Source organism: Etheostoma spectabile, chromosome 10 (genome assembly GCF_008692095.1).
Source record: "Etheostoma spectabile isolate EspeVRDwgs_2016 chromosome 10, UIUC_Espe_1.0, whole genome shotgun sequence".
In the NCBI taxonomy this organism is placed as follows: Eukaryota; Metazoa; Chordata; class Actinopteri; order Perciformes; family Percidae; genus Etheostoma; species Etheostoma spectabile.
Window position 1 is genome coordinate 1653282 of NC_045742.1, and position 19983 is coordinate 1673264.

The window sequence follows — 19983 nt, forward strand, 5'->3', positions numbered from 1 at the left end:
ATGGAAACAAAGCAAAGGACAACAAGATAAAACAAGTGAAGGGGATAGAGAGCAAAAAGACAGCAGAAGAAGATCAAGTTAGGGAGGATGGAGAGCAAGGGAAAGCTAGAGGAGGAGAGGGGAAGGTGTTTGGGGGACTGTGTGGGTGGTGTAATCTGTCTGTGTCAGAGGGATGATGAAGGGGCCAGAAGGGAGAGCTCTGCAGTTCACCTTCTGGCCTCTGGAGGAAACACAGTGACCCTGGCCCTCCCCCTCTGCACCTCCACTCCACCTGCGCAATTTATGACTCGCAGGGTCGGCCCAGGGTTGCACCGGTTTGAGGACATTTGGTAATCTAGTTGCGGTGTGCGGTGTTTGCATGCGTGTGTCTGCATGTTTTTGTGTGCGTTTGCACATGTTGAATGAAACCACGTGTAAGGAAAGCTATTGTATGTCAAGGAGGATGAGACCTTAGTGCTGCCTGGGGATAAGGGCAGTAGTGTTTTTTATCTGAGGCTCAGAAAGTGAGCACCAGCCCATCCCCACATAATCCAGTTTGACAGAGTTTGAAAGGAGAAAAACTGACAGAAACAGAATAGAAATAAAGGGGAAAATGGGACAAGATGACTGAATAAGAAAGGAGTAGTTGGAGCCGTACTGCATACTGATGGTGTCGCACCATTGTCCATTTTTATTGTGATGTGCTGGCTCTTCTTCATGGTCAGATCACACTTTGAGTCTCTTTTTTTTTGTTTTAGAAGTTTCATTCTCTGGGGGCTGCAGCAGGAATGACAGCTTAATGGGCCAATAAGCCCATTATATCTAGAGCTGAAAATCCCTCAGTTGATTGACAGAAACATAATCAATAGCAATTTTGATAAGCAATTAGTTCAAGTCATGTAGTAAGGAAAATATGAAACATTCACTGGTCCAGCTTCTCTGCTTTACAGAAATATGACTCCATATGTATTGCTCCATCTCTGCAGCATTAGCATGTGTAACTAGGCAACTGTTTTCTAAGACATTTGCCATATCAGTTATATGGTGAAAATGTCTGTTTTGTGTTTTCATCTTATTCTGCTGCCCACAAAGTGATGAAATAAAAAAATAAAGAAATTATAGCAATAAATGATTGACAGATCAATCAGTAATGAAAATAATTGTTAGTTGTGGCTCTATTTGAATCCGTCCATGCTACTTCCTTCCATGTGTGACTGTATTTATGGTTTCCTGTGTTGCAGCATTTAGTTTTATGATTGACTGTGGTTATATATACGTAGTCTTTGTCTCCATTATCCTTTGAGGCATGCTTGAAATAAAGGGATAAAACTGGCACGACTTAATGATAAACCATAAACATAATGTATTTTTAAATGGCACAACAGCGAGCCCCATGCATTGGTGATGGCAGGTAGAAATACTGAAATATGGCTTATTGTCGCAGATGCCAAGTGAAAGCAATCAAGGAGAATTGGTGGCATACGTTATGAGAGGTGAGGGTTGAGTTGTGGAAGATTATTGCTGAGGAGTTGAGTCAAAGGGCTATTCTATCTCTGTATGGAGATGAGACCGGGGATGAAGGTCACTTCTCATCCATAACAGATGATTCACAGTCTGCCCTGACCTTTAATACCTGGGCGTACTTCTCTCCTTCTCTCTGCTGACTGTCTACTGCAGCGCTCCGCTGCTAGCACAGTTCAGGTGTATACTGTTCGTTGCAAAACACACTCGCAAACAAGTGTTCACGGGTGCTGTGCACACCAAGGCAAACGCCCACGCGCATGCAGACATTGACATGAGCTTTTCACGCGCGATGGCACATTTATAATGCGCATGTGTTAGCGCAAAATATGAATGTATAAGCGCAAGTGGCAAATGTCAAAAGTTCACTGCGGCACCCTGCTCACATCTAATGTGACAAATAACTTCTTCCTCCAGTTGCATTGTTCTAATCCCTTTAGTGGGCTCTGGAATGGAAATATAATTACATTTCTGTGGTGCAGTGCCTTTGATAAGACAGCCGCTTGCTGAGCTGAATGTCTAACTGAGTTGGATGCCTCTCCAAAGCCCTCTCCTCTCTTCACTTTACTTCTCTCCCGTACTTCTCTGATACTCTCTCTCTTTCACGTTTTTTCCTTTTTGTGCTCTCAACCCCACTCGCTCCCTCTCTGTCATCTCCAAAAGCTCATTCTGCCTCTCTCTCTCTCACCCGCCCAGGTATTGCAGTGGATAAAAGAGGTCTTGTCTACTTCGTTGATGGCACCACCATTCAGAAGATTAATGAGAGGGGTTTGCTCTCCACTATGATTGGCTCAAATGGACTGATGTCGACGCAGCCGCTCAGCTGTGATGCACGCATGGACATCAGCCAGGTAAGCTAACGTTGCTAGACGCTAGAGGCCCAAGTATGGCTCTAAAATAGGCTTTATCCTCACTATTGGAGCGTTGTTCAGGTAATCTGTTCAAACGTAAGACTTCTGCCTATGTGTTTTGTCGACTAATTACAGTAATTAACCCAAAAAAGTTACAGATCACAAAAATAAGTATTTGTTTGTTCTTTCACAGTCGGTGATTATGTCAATTTTAATTGCCCGTCCTCTTCAATGGAAACTCTTTCTGTCTTCTTAAAGGTGTGTGTGTGTGTGTGTGTGTGTGTGTGTGTGTGTCACCAAAGACAGCTACTGCACAGATTTGATCAGCCAGCTCTCAGATCACACTGCTGACTTATATCAGGCCTATTAGAGCAGAAGATGAATAATAGATGAACTGCTCGCTCTATAGAGGGATCTTTGCCCACACATAGGGAGGCAGTGCCTGTGTATGTGTGTGAGAATATGCATGTTCCCGCCAGGGTGAGTTCCCAGTGGTGCTCTTATGTCTTTAAAGGGGCCCATGTAACCTCACAATCCTTGTGTTTGTTAGTTATCGGCCCCTGCAGCGCGTCCAGCCACATTCATCCCCCATCCATGTTTGTTCTTCTAAACTGCTCTGACCTCAATGTGCCATCAATATTGATGGAAACTTCAATAGCTACGGCGAGACACTGCTGTAATTTATGCAAAATGAACAGTGTTGGCTTTAGTTAATAATATAATGTTTGAATAGGGAAATATAATTTAATATGATGCTGCAGCTTGTGCATGTTTTTAATCTTTTTCAAAAGGTTTTGGACAAATTTGTGGAGTTATGCACATTAGTGGTTCAACATTTGCTTCAGTGGGTACGTTTGATAAATTAACGTTTTGTCATATTTGCTGAAACCGTCACTATATCCTGACCGTAGCGCTGTGTCAATGAGAGAAGTGCGGTCAAACGATAAAACTAGACCGCGCTGATGATATGGAATTAAGATTCTGTTTTTGCATTGCCTATTTCGCCTCAAGTGTTTTTGGATGTATCATAAAATAATACTATGGGTTTAATAGAGCATCTATTAGCTATATCCATTATTACAGCTACAGGACCTCTGGAGAACAGGGTCATAAGCCTGCGCAGTGCAGGGTGACGTGGTTGATTCTGTTACTGTTGATCATCTGTCCATCATCGTATAAAGCCCGCCCTGACAATATGATTGGTCCGAACAGCTCTGGTTTGAGCATAGTTGCTAACAAACTTCCCGACCTCAAATGTTGTGGGCGGGGCTAAGTTCGGCTGGCATCCAGGCTAAACATTCCCACTAATTATTTTCTAAATCCTTTTCTCTTGTTTTATTTCAACACATGTTAAGTCATCGGCAGCTCCTGCCAACTCCTGTGCAAAGGGCAGCTAGTCTCTCTTTCATGGCTCCAGGTGTGGTGATGGCCAATAGCCAGACTGTCCAAACCCTTAGAACCATAGCCCTCGGGGCATCACCCCATGATACAAATCTTGACACTAATGTACAGAGTCCCTGAGTAATATAGATCCCGATCCCAGATAATACTAATCGACCGCTAACAAAGTCATCCCCCATGCAGGTTAACTACATGTTTGCTGTTGAAATGAGATATTGGGAAGTATTTTTAGTGCTTGCCCACACAGATATTGCACCAGTACAAAACATGTGAACCTCCATAGTTAATATATTAAAAACCACCACAAGGAATAAATATGTACTATATATACATATACAGTATACAATGACCAGGCCCAGCTGTGTGTGTAGCTCCACTTGTGAAAGTGATGGCAAAGTTCAATATGAAGAGCAGGAGAGATTTGATGTGTGTCCTCTTTGGCTGAAGACTGCTTGATGAATCTCTCTACCTCTTAAAATGGGATTTCAGAGTGAACCCTCTTCTCCCTCATTTGACAGTGCCTATAATTGGACATGTCAGTGGCAATTTAACATGATCCATTTATTTACCAATCCATCCTCAGAGTCATCAATCACCTCACTGATCCCTCAGACGCAGCGCTTCGTCTCCATAGCTCACAGTTTTTGTGTGTGTGTGTGTGTGTTTGTCTGTCTTTGACCCCCACAGTGTTAGCGGGCAGGGTGTGCTATTTGAGCTTGCGGCGATCATGGTTATTGGCTGACATTTGCGACAGTGCCGGGGCGAGTCTTGAATAAACAAGGGAAGGCTCTCTGCCCGCCGTTGACCTTTACATGAGCAGGGAGGGTCAGGGGGCCTAATGCTGGTTTATTAAGGAGATATTTTTTGTATCACCTGTAATTGACTCTTGTCGGCAATGGTAACCACTGCTTTCTTTCTGTTGCGTTCTCATTTTTTGCTAGAAATACAGTTACTGTAAATATGCTTTGTGTTTGTCTGTGTGTGTGTGTGTGTCATTCCACAGGTGCGTCTGGAGTGGCCAACAGACCTGGCCATTAACCCGCTGGACAACTCTCTCTACATCCTGGACAACAACATTGTCCTACAGGTAGAGAAACCGTCCTTAACACACAAAGCACGTTTGGCAGTGGGTGAATTCTAAACCTGTTTCCTGAGACGATGGCACCATATAAAGCCAAGGAAGAAAGAGTAATGAAATATTTCTCACAATTTGCAGTGCTGTCACTTAGGGTGCATTTAGAGCGAGCAAGGCTGCTAAGATAAAAGAAAGGAAAATAGCACCTTGATAGAAAAGAATAGCATGCACTCTCTGCAGAAGTTGGTTTTGCTTATAACCCAAGAACTGTCTAAATGAATGTATTTTGAGTTGTTAGATGAAGTAGGCTTGTTTGATGCACCCATCAACAAAGATATATTGCCAGTAGCTGATGCCATTGACCAACAATAATTACTGGAAGCAGTTGCAATAAGTTACTTTCTGTCTTTCTTTTACACAGCCTTTAGATCAGGGGTCATCAACTATATTTGTCAGAGGGCCAGAATTTTGCCAGACAGTATCCTTGGGGGCCGGACCCTTAAATAAAAATTAAATAAAAAATCAAATTTTGGTATAACATTATGATTGATGTTTATTGTTAATACTTTTTCCATTTCTCTACAAAACTGAAGGCCTTTATGTCAGGTTCCTATCACCTATACCACAGACAACCACCAGGGGTGATAGATATTTGCCCTCAACTCAATTAAGTCAATTTTACTTATAGAGCACTTGAAAAACAAACACTGAGGAAGTGAAGGTCTCTTAACAGAGGTAAAATGGCACTCTCAAAGGCTATGAAACGCAAAGTTGATATTGAAACAGGTCCTTCAATGATGACTGACTGAAAAGTACGCATTTATCATGCCAACCTTCCGGAATGCCTCACCAGTATGCCTGATTATATATATAATATTATATATATATATAAATAAATAATTTGCAACAAAACTGTTGCTGTTGCAAGAATACAATCTGCGCCGTCACCACCACACTAAACATTTAAATTTTAAGATTTCATATCCTGAGCAGTCAGAGGCGCGTCAGAGAAAAATCGCCGCACTGAAATCTGCCTACTCCCACGCAAGTGGCGTTATTACTCGAACTTTAACTGATCAGAGAGAGTGTTTGATTTTGGGGTGTAGCCTAAATAGAGTCTAAAATGGTGGTGATTACTGAGAAGAGACTCAGTTGTTGCTGCTTTTAGTTGCTTTCATAGTGTAGAATAGGCCTACTATTTTCTCTTTGATCCTCACAATTTTGGAATCCAGTCGCGGGCCGGATCGAACGGCTTGGCGGGCCGCATTCGGCCCGCGGGCCGCCAGTTGATGATCACTGCTTTAGATGATAGTGTTTTTTTTTTATTGTTTTTCCTATCAGGTATCAGAAAATCTTCAGGTGCGTATTGTGGCGGGCCGCCCCATCCACTGCCAGGTTCCAGGTATTGACCACCACCTGGTGCGATGGGCAGCAGTGCGCGCCACCCTGGAGGCTGCCAAAGCCATCGCCCTGTCCCACCTGGGCACACTGTATATTGCGGAGACTGATGAGAGGCGCATCAATCGCATCCAACAGGTCACTCTGTCTTACTTTCAGCCTATTTTTAGCTGGAAATGCTCTGGTTTTTGCTACCAATAATGGATTTAATGTCACTGCAATCAACTAATCTGATAACAGACATTTTTACAAAAAGCTTTTGCATAAGACTCCCTTAAAACCAAGTCACAGAAGATGTACTTATCCAAAGTACTAATATATTGCTATATGTCTAGTTATTAACATTATTGAGCTGGGAATATAAAACCATCTCCTAGATATCTGGATGTTGTGTTAGATCAAAATCTGAATGTTGACCATCAGGAATTGGTTTAGTTTTTTTTTGCAACTCAGAAAAATCCGTTCAGCTTTGCCTAAGAGCATCGTAGAGCAAATAATCCATGCTCTTATCTCTGAACTCCTTATTTTCTTGTCTGCAATTGCTCAACATCAATTGTTTCAGAACGCTGCAGTCAGGCTTTTGACAAACACTAAACAAAGAGCACATATTACCCCCATTCTGGCTTCCTGTTCTAGATCCTCCTGATTGCATTCAAAGCCCTCCATGGCATGGCACCCTCTTACTGTATATTTCGAAACTTGTATAACCTAATACTACTAATGCTCTCCCATAATCTGACCAATTGCTCTTCACTATCCCACGGAACAGGCTCAAAACAAAGGGTGACCGTGTTTTTACCACCTTAGCTCCAACACTATGGAATAGCCCCACCGTCAGGTCAGCTGAGTCTGTACCACCATTTTGTTTTTTAAATTCCAACTATAAAGGCTGGGGTTTTTATAAGTGTATTGCATGCTTTTGGTTTTTATTTGTTTTCTAATTAAGTTGGGGTTTTTGATTTGCTTTTATTGTTAAATATGTGTGTCTTATTAGATTCTGGACATCACTTTATGCGTGATCACAGAGGGACGACCCCTGCAAAAATGTCTTTTACTTCTCTAGCAAAACTGACAAACAGGAAAAGACATCTCTGTTGCAACCGACACCAGCCATCCATCTGGCATTGTGACAATATTGTACTCTCACATAACTGTGGTCAGGTTGTTTGCTGTGGTCACGGCTGCTGTGCAGCAAGAAGGTGTCAAGAATCATACATCTGACATGTGGACTTAAGAAACTGTTATGTATCCCAAAAAACAAGTTTTGGCTTAAAGAATATTGTTTTATTTTTCGTCCATTTGCTCCATTAGCTAGCAGCATGCTATCACAGCCCCCCAGCATTTGGGCACCAGCATCACAAAGATATTGCCTGCTGGACTCAATCATTGGTCCCTTTGTGGTCTGCAGCACCACACTGAGTCCAAGTGGAGGCGGACAGGAACATAAAATGCCTTTTTGATGCAGCCATGTTAGATAGGGCAATGAAGTCTTTTGATGTTTCTTTAATTGTATTTATCACTCTCATTTGATGTTTGGTATTTCTGGGCCCGTATTAATCATCATGCATCTCAGTAACATTCACACAGAAAGTCAAACTAGAAGTTCAAAAATCAGAGTAGGATGTGAGAGCTATGAAGGTTCTTACAAACACTTTCAGCAGCAAGTAGAAGTTGTCCTTTGAAAGTGAAAGAAACCGTTTTGTGAAATAAAAATGAATGATGATTTGTTTCAGATTTTAGTCAGCGTTTCTGAAACATTCAAAGACCCTGGCTGGTACAGACACAGTGGGATTCAGGAAAATAAAATAAAATGCAGAAAATTGTGTCACTTTAAGACAAACTAGCTGCACACAAAGTACAAAGTGACAATATATTTTAAACTGATAAGAAATGACACACAAATGAACTGCTACATTTCATCTTAAATGGCTTAAACCAGCCGCGTCTTGTACTGTTTAGCAAGTATTTTTCAGTATATTGAATGTGCAAAATTGAATCCATTAAATGTGAATGTGCCTTGGCCACAATAAGTATGTATGCGATGCTTTCGCTGTTGGTCTGCTCTGATTCAGGCATCATTTGGCCATAACATCAAGGACCACACATCCACAACCAATATTTGTTGAGTTTTATTTTTAACCATGTATAGAGGCAGGTAAGTTATTGACTATGCGTGATATTGATGCTTTGAGTTGCATTACAATCACAATCATTGCATCTTCAATTTGATCTGTTGTGGCTGTGTTTGTTTGTTTTCAGTTAAGTGCAAATTGCACAAACTCGTTTTCAAGAACTTGTTTTCTGCAAAGTTCTGGTAGTTGGAGGAGGGTTTTTATCTCATACAAGTCACAACAATTCGTGGCAATGTCTCTGAAGAAGTTAATCATTTTAAATCAAAAGCTCTTCTTTCTGTATTTCGCCCCCCCTGGAATGTCCTGCTGGGGACTCGGAGCTGGTTATTAGCTGCTGTTATGACTCTGCAGGTCTCCTAAATCCTGGAGGGTTTATCATATTTATCCAAGAACAAGTTGAAGAAATGCTTTTACTCCTTTACCATGGATAACATAAGGACTAAATGTGTAGAATGTGTTGGCCAGTTGGATAGATTTCCTACTCTGAGATGTTTGATAAACACAGACTGAGGTCATCCAAATTTAAAGGAATACTTCAACATTTTGGAATAAACGCTTGTTGGCTCTCTTGCTGATTGTTAGATGAGAAGATCAATACTGCTAATGTTTGAATGAAGTGCAAATCGAATTGCGGTGATGTAGTGCACAGCTACGTGATTGTAGGCTGACGAGAAAAGTATCCCAAATTCTTTTGAACAAATCTTGCTCTTATGTTTACGAAGTTTATATTTGTACAACTTTATTGTAAAAAATACTTTGTAATAAGCCGTAGTTTGGTGAACAGACAGTTTATTTACAGATTCCTAAAGCTGAAGACCTAGTGTATCTGGTAACAGTATAACATTCATATCTTCTATGAATAGACCGTCTTCCACCACAACTCTTTGTAAATGCGCTACAAGGGTGAACCTGGTACCGGGTCAAACTGGATATAAGGCTACGGCCAGCAGCTGTTAGCATAGCTTAGCTTAGCAAAAAGACTGGAAGCATCAGAGAACTCCTAGTCTGGCCCTGTCAGTAATGGTGACACAATCTGCCTACCAGCGCCTCTAAAGTTCTCTAATTAACAAGTAACAACTTGTTATGTACACTGTTTTTTGAAGATTGAATGTGTTAATTGCTGAGCTTAAGAGGTCCTATACGACCCTGAGAGTGTATTCTCATCTAACGCTCCGCGAATGTGCTCTCCATGGACCAGTCAAGAAACAAGATAAAAGTTTAATTTGTTTGGAGAGCAAGATTTCATTTTGCAAAGATTTATCAATCTATCAACAAATCCTATTTAGGTCGAACAGGGAATGTTCTCACTAACTGAAGTTTCTATAAACAATAAAAAATAAAATAAGCACCTGAGATATCATCTTAGCTTGTTTGGTTGAAGCACCAGCAGACAAGCACATAGCCAAAAATCATTTGTCATCATGTTATGAATCTGGATTTCCAGCTCAGGTTTTTTTATGAAATACCATCATTATCTTGTTTGTCAGAGAGATTACACGTAAGAAAAAGCTGTTAAACATTGTCGTCTTTTGACAATAATCTCCCATTTTATTTTGTGTGACGTTATTTTTTTATTTTTTTTAACACTTCACAGGTGTCAACCAACGGGGAAATTTCTGTTATCTCTGGAGCCCCCACGGACTGTGACTGCAAGATAGACCCCAACTGTGACTGCTTCTCTGGTGGGTCATCACACACACACACACACACACACACACACACACACACACACACACACACACACACACACACACACATACACTATGTTGCTGAAGGATTAAGTATTGTGAAAGTATTAGATTATGTCTAATAGGATTACAGTACTAAAAACAACATGTAACTGCTCTTAAACATCTTATCAGATCATATCATACTTGGCCTGATTCAGGCGTATAATAAGAACATTTTAAAAGCTTTGAGTATGTCAGTGTGTCTTGATATTGCGTGATTAAATCTGCCTGTGTGTCCCTGCTGGCCAGTGGTTTTATAAGCAGAGCTTGAGAGGAACATTTTCGCTCTTCAATGTCTCCTCCATTGTTTTTGCATAAATACAAATGTGTCTACATTATTTATTTCAGATGGAATTTTAATATCTAGGAAGGGCTGTGTTGGCTCTCCTTGGAAAGAAATAAGAAAGTATGATAATGATGTTTGTGTAAATGGACAATATAAAGGAAGAAATGGCCATAATGTCACAATAAAAAACATAAGTGAGTGTGTATTGGGAGGGGGGGGTGTTTGTATTCATGGGGAGACTGGTTCTTTGCAAAAATCTCCAGCTTAATTTCAGAAGGAAACAGCCTGAGAAAAACATTTCAAATCCTTTCAAAATACAGCCGCTAAAGGTTTTTACTGGATGGTGTATCATGGAAGGGCACCTGAAATGTAATAAATGGAAAAAGGAAAGGACCAAACAAATAAGTCAATGTCCTTTTGACAGTTAGACCGTGCTTCCATTGTAAGTGTCAGAGGATGTGATTTTATCATTTAATTCTGCTCATAAAAATCTGTTTTTCTATTGAAAATGGAGGGAAGTGAGTCTCCCATGCCAAAAGCCAATGGGTTGTAACCATCCGTATTTCGTGGGTTGTACTTTGCATATTTTCAATCATGTCTTGCTGTTAACAGATGATTACTCTCTTCAGAGGCTTTCCGTTTCCATCCCTTCACCATAGACAGTCTCACACTGTCTTTGAACAGGCGCACATATGAGAGCACACATCCGCAAATACAAACTGACATGAACTCACGCACAAACACACACACACACACACACGCACGCACATATAATTTGCTTGCTGTCAAGAGATAAACTGCTACCCTGCTGCTTGCACGGACCCATCAGAGGCCCCGGGCTTACTGCTGACAGCATCTAAAGGGCCTCACCCAGCTGTTATCCTGCTGGGCTACCAAAGACATCTGAATGCATTCAATCACCCACTACCACCGTCTGATAAGGCTGAGGTCACTATCAAGGTGGTCCTATCAACTCTATGGCATCCCAACATGTCCGAGTCCTGAGCTAAACTGATAAACCCGTAAGCGGCACCATGTGCTCTTCATATTTTGCAAAGCTTGTGTGTAGCAGTTGCGACTTCTCTCTTTCTCTGGAGAACAATTTGAATTGCTCAGCGTGTTCATATCTGAGCATGTTCATATATTTTGTTGTTAAAGAGTTTGTGCTCATCTAAATAATGTCTTCTTGGTTCTCTTGTCAGGAGATGGAGGTTACGCCCGTGACGCTCGTCTTAAAGCCCCATCCTCTATGGCCGTGGCCCCCAATGGCACCCTGTATATTGCTGATCTGGGAAACATCCGGATCAGAGCTGTAAGCCCCAACCAGCCTCAGCCCAGCCCAGTTGGGCTGGTGGAGATCAGCTCCCCACTGGACCAGGAGCTCTATCTCTTCAGCCAGGTACACAACGCCTGAGCTATTTCCATAGAGCATGTGTATTTGCATGTAAAAGGATACTTGAGTGCTCTATCTCCGTTCAGGTCAGAATGACCATTATACCTTTTCATTAAACACCATTACTGTCCCAGTTAACATGAATTTTAATAATTTAATAATAATAAGTCATTTTTGCTATTCCCAAATTGAAACATAGGTAGCCTAGTAATGAGTGTTGTTAAGATTTACACATCACTACATTAGAACGGGTTCAGCCACACAAACTAGTTCTTTTGTAAAGATTAGTTGTTACTGAATATTAATGCCCAGTAACTGCCTGGTGTTGAGAAGCTAGCTAACTGAACCGACGGGCTGATATGGTCAACATATCCAACACCTTAATAATGATGTAACCTAGGGGATGTGTAAAACATCCTCAACGTTATTCTATTATTATGACGATATAGGCATGTGGGAATTTAGGAAAAGTCAAGCCAGGAGAGGAACATATAAATGACGGATTAATTTCCATTTTTGAATCACAATGCCCAATACCAACAGCTCTGACCGTTCTAGTGGTACTGGGACAAAACAATTTAGTAAATCCCTAGATTGAAACTTCAGGAGGGAGTAGTTACTAAGAACTGACAACTTTACTCAGAATTATTTGGGTTTACAAATAGCGGGTGCAACTGTCTCTTCTTCTCCACAACAGAATGGCTCCCACATGTACACCAAACACCTGATCACCGGCCACTACCTGTACAACTTCTCCTACGGAACGGACGGCCAGCTGTCGGGACTGACGAGTCGCGACGGCCATGGGCTACAGGTGAGGAGAGATGCTCACGGAGTGCCTCTCTGGCTGGCGCTACCTGGCGGACAGGTGTACTGGCTGTCTCTTAGCAACAGTGGAACACTGAGGAAGGTGTCAGCCCAAGGCCATGACATCGCCCACATCACTTACCATGGCAACACAGGTCTCCTAGCAACCAAAAGTGATGAGAACAGTTGGACCACTGTTTATGAGTAAGTACAATTTTTTTTTCTCTGCTTATTGTGCTCTCCTTTATTTCTGAATTTCTTTCTTTTCTTCTCTCTGTCCCTTTTTCTTCATTTATGGTTGGTTGCCTGACTCTGACTGGGTGTATGGACGTTGGATTGCATGTTTTTTTGCATGCATTTTAATGTGAGACAGAGCTTATGTTTGCGGTGTGAAATATGAGTGCCATCTGGTGGTAGGCCATCACTGTAGAAAGTCTCCATCGACTTTGCTTAAGTTACTGATTAGCTGAAGGACGTCTCTGTAACACACTTTGATCACAAACACGTTTAGTATTGCACATATAGTACACACACAAAAACACATCCGTCTGAATTATTCACCACTGCCGACCGAGTCTCTGTCTCCACTTCCACAGCTGGATAATTACACATATAAATCATAGTTGACACTTACTCTGTGACGATGTTTGTGTATGACAGGGGGGGAACAGAGTGATAGCAAGCATGCATTTATGCGCTTGTGTGTGCATGCGGCAGGCGCAGCAGTTGTCTGTGCACGCTTGTGCTTGTACATCATCGTCTCTGTGTTTATTCTCCAAGGTACAACAGCGAGGGCCGTGTGACCAACATCACCCTCCCCACTGGTGAGGTGAGCGGTTTCCACGGAAACCTGGAACGCTGGTCGCGAGTAGAGGTTGAGGCGTCCAACCGTGAGAACTTTGTCACCAGCACCAACCTCTCGGCCAGTGACACCATCTACACGTTCAGACAAGGTATAGAATCACGGAGCGTTGACTCGTCGTAGATCAGTAGGAACATTGGTGAGCTGTAGGAAGACAGTTTACACAGAGCCAAATATAGTAGTTGAGATGCAGAAAAGATTAGAACCTCGCCATTTACCCCATCTACTTTACCACAAACATGCCGAAAGGCCTTTTATGACTCATCTGGGGGGCAACTCAACCACAGATAACATTTCACAGTTGCATGAGGAAGGCGGACGATAAGGGCATAGTGATGTTTAAAAATGTATGACTGGCAAACGGCAGTAACATGGCCGTTATTCTGGTCAGGTCGGACACTGACCTGTGTTTTTTTGAATTCTCTATCGGCAGCACTGGATGTGTCCGCGGGAGATTCACAGCGTTGAAAAAGGATTTATCCCTTTCTATAAATAATTCACAGATGGATCTGATGTGACCTCTTTACATAACCACACACTAATGGGCAGTAAAAAGTATTTTTTATAATTTACAAAAAAAAAGAGGCAGCTCTAACTGACTTATGAAACGCCTTAATGACCGCGGCAGAAAATAGAAGAGAGGGCAGGGATGAGAAGAGGAGAAAATGAAAGTGGAGTGGAGAAGCTGCTCACGGGAGCAGTTTCCTCTCATGTCATCCCTTTAATTGCTTTCTAGCAGTTGTCACAATGACAGGACTGCAGGGACAGAAAAGCTGCTCACACACAAATACAGTACACTTGCACACACGCGGGCATGTGGCAGTGTTACAGTATGACAGCGAAGAGTTTAAATGACCCCTCATTTTAGAGTGCCCCCCCCCCACCCCCCTTCCTCCTTTACTTCCACCACCCAAAAAAACTCAATGTGTCTTTTCCTGCCTTTGAGGCAGCAATAACCATATGTACAGAAAAGGTTTTATCGTGGTGGAGGGAATAGAAGTTACTATCCAGTTTATGAACTGTATAAAATCTTATGGTTAAAATATAGTTTTATGATTATTTTTGCTTTTTTTATTAATTGTACTTAGAAATGGTGAAGGCATGAGACAAAGTGATATTGGCATGTGTAAATTCTGTATGAAATCTTACTCAGTGCAACATAGAAATGAAAGAACAGTTTCTGAGAAAACTGCAATGTGTGAAAAACTGTTGAGCCCAACCACCCCTCCCTTCCCCCCTCCCTTTTCTTTCCTTCTTTCTTTTTCTCTTTCTTACGTTTTATTGCTCAATCTCTCACCATCTCCTTTTCTTCTGCTCTCTTTTTGAATAGATTACATTTTTACGATAGCAGATACAGTACAGAGCTAACGGTGCAGAGAAAATGTAACTTATTTACCAATTAATTCAAACAAAACACCCATTCAACAAGCCAGACCTGTATTTATTACATTCATGTAGTCTGCTTCTGTATGCCATTTATTTTTCTCAAGTTTTCTTAAGAGACAGTTTTTTATACACTTGTTAATCTGCCTATTTGCATCTTTGTGGTCTGCGCCACCCCAGACCACGCTCAGAGTTCGTACCGAGTCAGCGCTGATGGGTCGTTTCTGGTCACGCTGGCGAGTGGGATGGAGCTGTCACTCATCACGGAGCCCCTCCTCCCTGGAGGTGCAGGGGGAGGAGTCAGTCCCACGGCCAGCCGCTGTAACATCAGCCTGCCTGGAGACCATGCCCCCAGCCTGATAGAGTGGAGGCAGAGGAAGGAGCAGAGCAAGACTAACTACAGCACTTACGAACGCAGACTCAGGGTAAAACACTAAATCACCAGCTTATTCTTTTTTTGGGTACAGAAAATCCAGCCCTCTAAAGTCCTTACCACACAAAGACAGCATGCATTAGGACACAGTGTTAACAGTCCTAGCCAAACATGTGTAAATAGGTCAAATTACATCCCACATCTTTCAAGAAGGTCTAGTTAACCAAGAGTTACCCAAGCTGACCTTTACACACTCCCCTCAAACATGACGAAGAAAGGAAACTCTCAGTGCTCTACTCTGTGGATCCTACATGTGTTGGAGCAAACTGTGGGGCAGTTTGAACTACTTGTGGTTCCACAACATGCTAGATGTTTGGAGTGATTAATGACGTCACTGGGAGCGAGCTCATAGGTCAAGTGACTCGGAACCAGTGAGCTGTACTTTCCACAAATTGCACGCTAACTGCAACTCCTCTTCTCTTTTTCCCTGGCACAGAAAGAACAGCAGACAAACCGAGTATTTCATAAGCACATCTTATCAGGGTACTAATCAATTTCCAATCCCCAGTACTCTGTTCTTCACTTGTTCACATGGCAATTTATTGTCATTATGCAGGTCCAGTTTGTTCTAAATGTCACAATTAATTTATCACAACTAATGAAATCTCAACTTGTCTCAGATATGCCACTATATTTGCATTTATGCTGCCTTATTTATAAGTGATGTTAATTACAAAGCAGTAAGATGAAAAAAGTTGCACTTTGTTCTCCCTCTAGCTGAAATGTTACTGACTCTCTTCCCAGGCACATAACAGGAACCTGCTGTCCATCGACTTTGATCAGAGCACCAGAGTAGGGAAGATCTACGATGACCACAGGAAGTTCACCCTCCACATCCAGTACGACTCGCTGGGCCGGCCCGTGGTCTGGTCCCCCAGCAGCAAATACACCGAAGTAAACATCAGCTATTCTGCTGGAGGACTGTTGTCCTCCATTCACCGTGGAGACTGGTCTGAACGGCTAGAGTACGAGAACGACAGGGTGGTGTCCAGAGCCTGGGTCAACGGCAAGATTTGGAGCTACACATACGCAGACAAAGTAAGAGCTGCACGTACAGAAAGCATGTTCAGGGGATGTGATAGACTGTTTCATGGTGAGATTTTGTTTGATGGCTTCACTCCTGTTTGTTTTTGTCTTTGCTGTTCGCAGAAATGTAACACCTCCGCTCTTCCTTTGTTTGCTGCTTCAAGGTTATTGAAGATGAAACAAAAAGTATGAAAAGTACTTTTGTCGTGTGAAGTGACAGTAGCATTGAAAACAAATTCTTATCATGTACAATGCTATACTACCAACCGTCCTTTAATGTGTTTTTCCTCCCTTTTAGGCAGCCATAGGGTTCCTTTCATTTGACTTGACCTTAACTATGAAAATGAACTTGCAAAGTGTGGATTATGTCAAGAGTTCAATTATTGTGCAGACGTTTTTAAATCAGTCTGCACTTACTGTATAGCTGCGTCACCTCGCAACAGAGCCAAAGCTTTGAGAGCAGTAAAAGCAGACAAGATGTTCACTGTGACGAGTTACATAACTCGAGCAAGTTTCAAGGCTCTGTGACTTGATTTTCATAGAGGTGAAAAGAAAAAGAACCCAGCAGTTTCCTGACAGTGGGTTTTACAGATAACAGATAGCTTTGAAATATGGTTTGAAATATCTTACGCCACATGTAATTTTCAGAAAAGGGAATAAAACATGCAAAGAGGTATGTTCCTTCAAATGTGTGACACAGCTGAAAACTACCAGAAGCTATAATTTCCGTTCTTGAAATTAATTGAAATATTTAATGAAATGATATTCAGCCTGAAACCTATTTTATGTCAGCTTTTGGTCCAAGACAAAAATTAGAGTCTAAATTAGCTTGTATTACAGAACCATCTAGAAATTAATAATACCTGCATGTATTATTAATACATTAATATTATACCTCATGGTTAAATAGAAAAGTAATTTTTGAACATCGTTGTTGTACTGCCTGTTATCTAATATAATATCTACTTTCAGGACTTGCCTGAAAAGTAAAAATAAAAATTCTATGGTAAACAAAGTTGCTGCTGTGATCCAGAGCTCCAGTTATGGTGGTTTTTGTTCCTTTTCTTTTTATTGATTAAATAGCCTTCAATGCCTAACTGCAACATGAACGGTCCTCAAGCTGGAACCAAGGTTGTCTCTGAAGTGCAGACGTTTTCACCGAATTACATTGAAATTAAAAAAATATATATATAAAAGAAGGTATACCAGACGGAGAAAGAAAAGGCTCATCAGACCACAGAGCTGCAGTCCTCTAACTCAGCTGTGCACCTGTGTCCTTGCAGTCCATTATGCTGCTCCTGCATAGCCAGCGGCGCTACGTCTTCGAATACGACCAAACGGACCGCCTGGTTGCCGTGACGATGCCCAGCATGGTGAAACACACCCTGCAGTCGCTCCTGTCCATTGGTTACTACAGGAACATATACACTCCTCCGGACAGCCAGTCGTCCTTCATGCAGGACTACGCCCTGGACGGGCGGCTGCTGAGGACTCAGTACTTGGGAACAGGACGCAGCGTCATCTACAGGTGATCCCAGAAATATCACCGGCTGTTGGTTTTATCGGTTAGTTTGACGAAGCAGCGCAGGGCGACACTGGCGACACCACCGCTTTGGTTTTGATGAAACTTAGAGGCGTTATGCATCTTGGCAGTATAGTCGGCCATTTAAAAACACAACACTGATTGGCTTGATGAAAGATGCTGTAATTAAAGGCTAATCTCAGAGATGTGAAGGTCTCACTGACAGAAAAACCCTGCTGTCCAACAATAATTACTCTGATTGGACTAATGGGGAGACTGATTAAAGGTCACATTTTCTTATTATCTTACTGTCAGACACCACTGATCTGATTTTGATGAAGGTTGGATGACTAATTTGGCCATTGTTCTGCTATTTAACATTTGTATTACTCATTGGCTCAATCGGTACAATATGCCCCATTTTCAAGATTTCAAAGGCCAAAACCGCCACAGCAGCCGGTTTGATTTAGATGAAATGTTGAAGGATGGATCCTTAATGGCCCAGGGGCTCTTTGCATTATTTATGAGCTATATAGCATATTTACATTGAAGTTCAAATGTTTTGAAAAAGAAAAAAAGAAAAACATTTTGTGTTTCATTCCACACTGACATAATAATTTAGCATGTATTCTATAAATTGTTCCTTTCTTCATATCTCTCTCTCTCTCTCTCTCTCTCTTTTTTCTTTTTAAAGATATACACCGGCAGCGCGGCTCTCTGAGGTGGTTTATGACTCCACACTGGTGACCTTTACTTACGACGAGGCCTCTGGCACTGTCAAGACCATTCATCTTACCCATAATGGCTTCATAAGCTCCATACGCTACCGGCAGACAGGTGCGTGGACACATGCACTCAGGGCACACACGCACGGCAAAGGGATCAACAGCCACACATTTACAATATTGACAATGAGTCATTTTAAACAGATAATTGAAAAGGATCTATCCGAGCATGAAAAGGTCTTGTGAGCGCAACTCAGACCCTCTGACTGCACGATCATGCATCTGGAGCCAGATTTGTTGAGAGGTATCTAACCGTAGTCTGCCTTTGAGTCAGCCGTGGTGCTATTTCATCTGAGACTGACGCAGCCACAGTTGGAAGTGTGAACAGCGCTGAGTATGTTCGAGTGGAAGAGACTGTGGTCTACCACAGCTGTAAATACTAGACCACCCCCCAGGCCCTGCTCTAAGCCGCGCTATTTCATCCCCACCTCCGCAACCAGTTCAACAGTCAAGTACAAGTCTATGTATAGGAATATTTACATATGTGCATGCATCTACAGTATGTGTGTGTATTAGGGCTGTGCAATTAATCAAAATTCAATCGTGATTACGATTTCTGCTCCCAATGATCACGAAAACAGAATAATCGAGAAAAACAATTATGTAGCTCATTACGTTTTGCAAGTAAACTCTTATTTTCTCTTGTGTTCTGAATGACAAAATAAAGTTTAAATAGGAAAAGTATTAAGGCAAATTTCACAGTTGTGTGTTTTTTACTGTTGATTCATTTAACTTTTTTTCCACTGTTTAAGTTCAATAATTAAATTAAATTATTGTGATTTCAGTATTGACCGAAGTAATCGTGATTAAATTTTTTCCATAATTGAGCAGCTCTAGTGTGTGTGTGTGTGTGTGTGTGTGTGTGTGTGTGTGTATATATATGTTTATACATACGTACATACATATATACACACACACACACATACATATATACACACACACACAATATGTTGTGGTGGGCTAGGTGTGGTTATACTGCAGTATAAGTGTTGCAAGCCTGCATGTGAACATTTGAAGATGTCTGCATGCGACAGTAGATCTCCCCTCAGGGCCATCAATTATAGCCCTAATAACAGGACAATTCAAATCTTAAGTTTCACTTAAGATTTGGAAAATTAGTGAGGAAGACATTGCGTTTCATAAATTGCAGGATTACCCAGTAATGGCATTACCATCAATGGGCCCCTTTAGCTGTGGCAGTGTTCGGATACTTTCATTGTTAATACAGTTCAACAATTCCCTCAAGTTACAGAGTCTTTCCAGGGTCGCCCCCATCTCTGCTGCTAGTTCACTTCACACGGCTTTGTGATGAGCTCGCAATGATCAGGTGCAACTAATCTGCACGACACAGGTGTGTGTGTGTGTGTGTGTGTGTGTGTGTGTGTGTGTGTGTGTGTGT

The 19983-nt window shown here is 41.8% G+C and overlaps 1 protein-coding gene and 1 long non-coding RNA gene across 2 annotated transcripts in view; both read left to right on the forward strand.

The window, feature by feature from the left end:
* LOC116696805 (uncharacterized) overlaps positions 1 to 19983 on the forward strand; it is a 451372-nt gene that overhangs the window by 269467 nt on the left and 161922 nt on the right. The gene's annotated exons all lie outside the window — the stretch shown is intronic.
* Positions 1 to 19983, forward strand: part of tenm1 (teneurin transmembrane protein 1) — a 178337-nt gene that overhangs the window by 151149 nt on the left and 7205 nt on the right. The window contains exons 23-33 of the mRNA XM_032527961.1: positions 2197 to 2351; positions 4756 to 4839; positions 6169 to 6363; positions 9952 to 10039; positions 11576 to 11772; positions 12464 to 12777; positions 13354 to 13526; positions 14999 to 15243; positions 15996 to 16289; positions 17561 to 17805; positions 18494 to 18636. Coding sequence (XP_032383852.1) covers positions 2197 to 2351; positions 4756 to 4839; positions 6169 to 6363; positions 9952 to 10039; positions 11576 to 11772; positions 12464 to 12777; positions 13354 to 13526; positions 14999 to 15243; positions 15996 to 16289; positions 17561 to 17805; positions 18494 to 18636 — 2133 coding nt within the window. The remainder of the gene's footprint in view (positions 1 to 2196; positions 2352 to 4755; positions 4840 to 6168; positions 6364 to 9951; positions 10040 to 11575; positions 11773 to 12463; positions 12778 to 13353; positions 13527 to 14998; positions 15244 to 15995; positions 16290 to 17560; positions 17806 to 18493; positions 18637 to 19983) is intronic.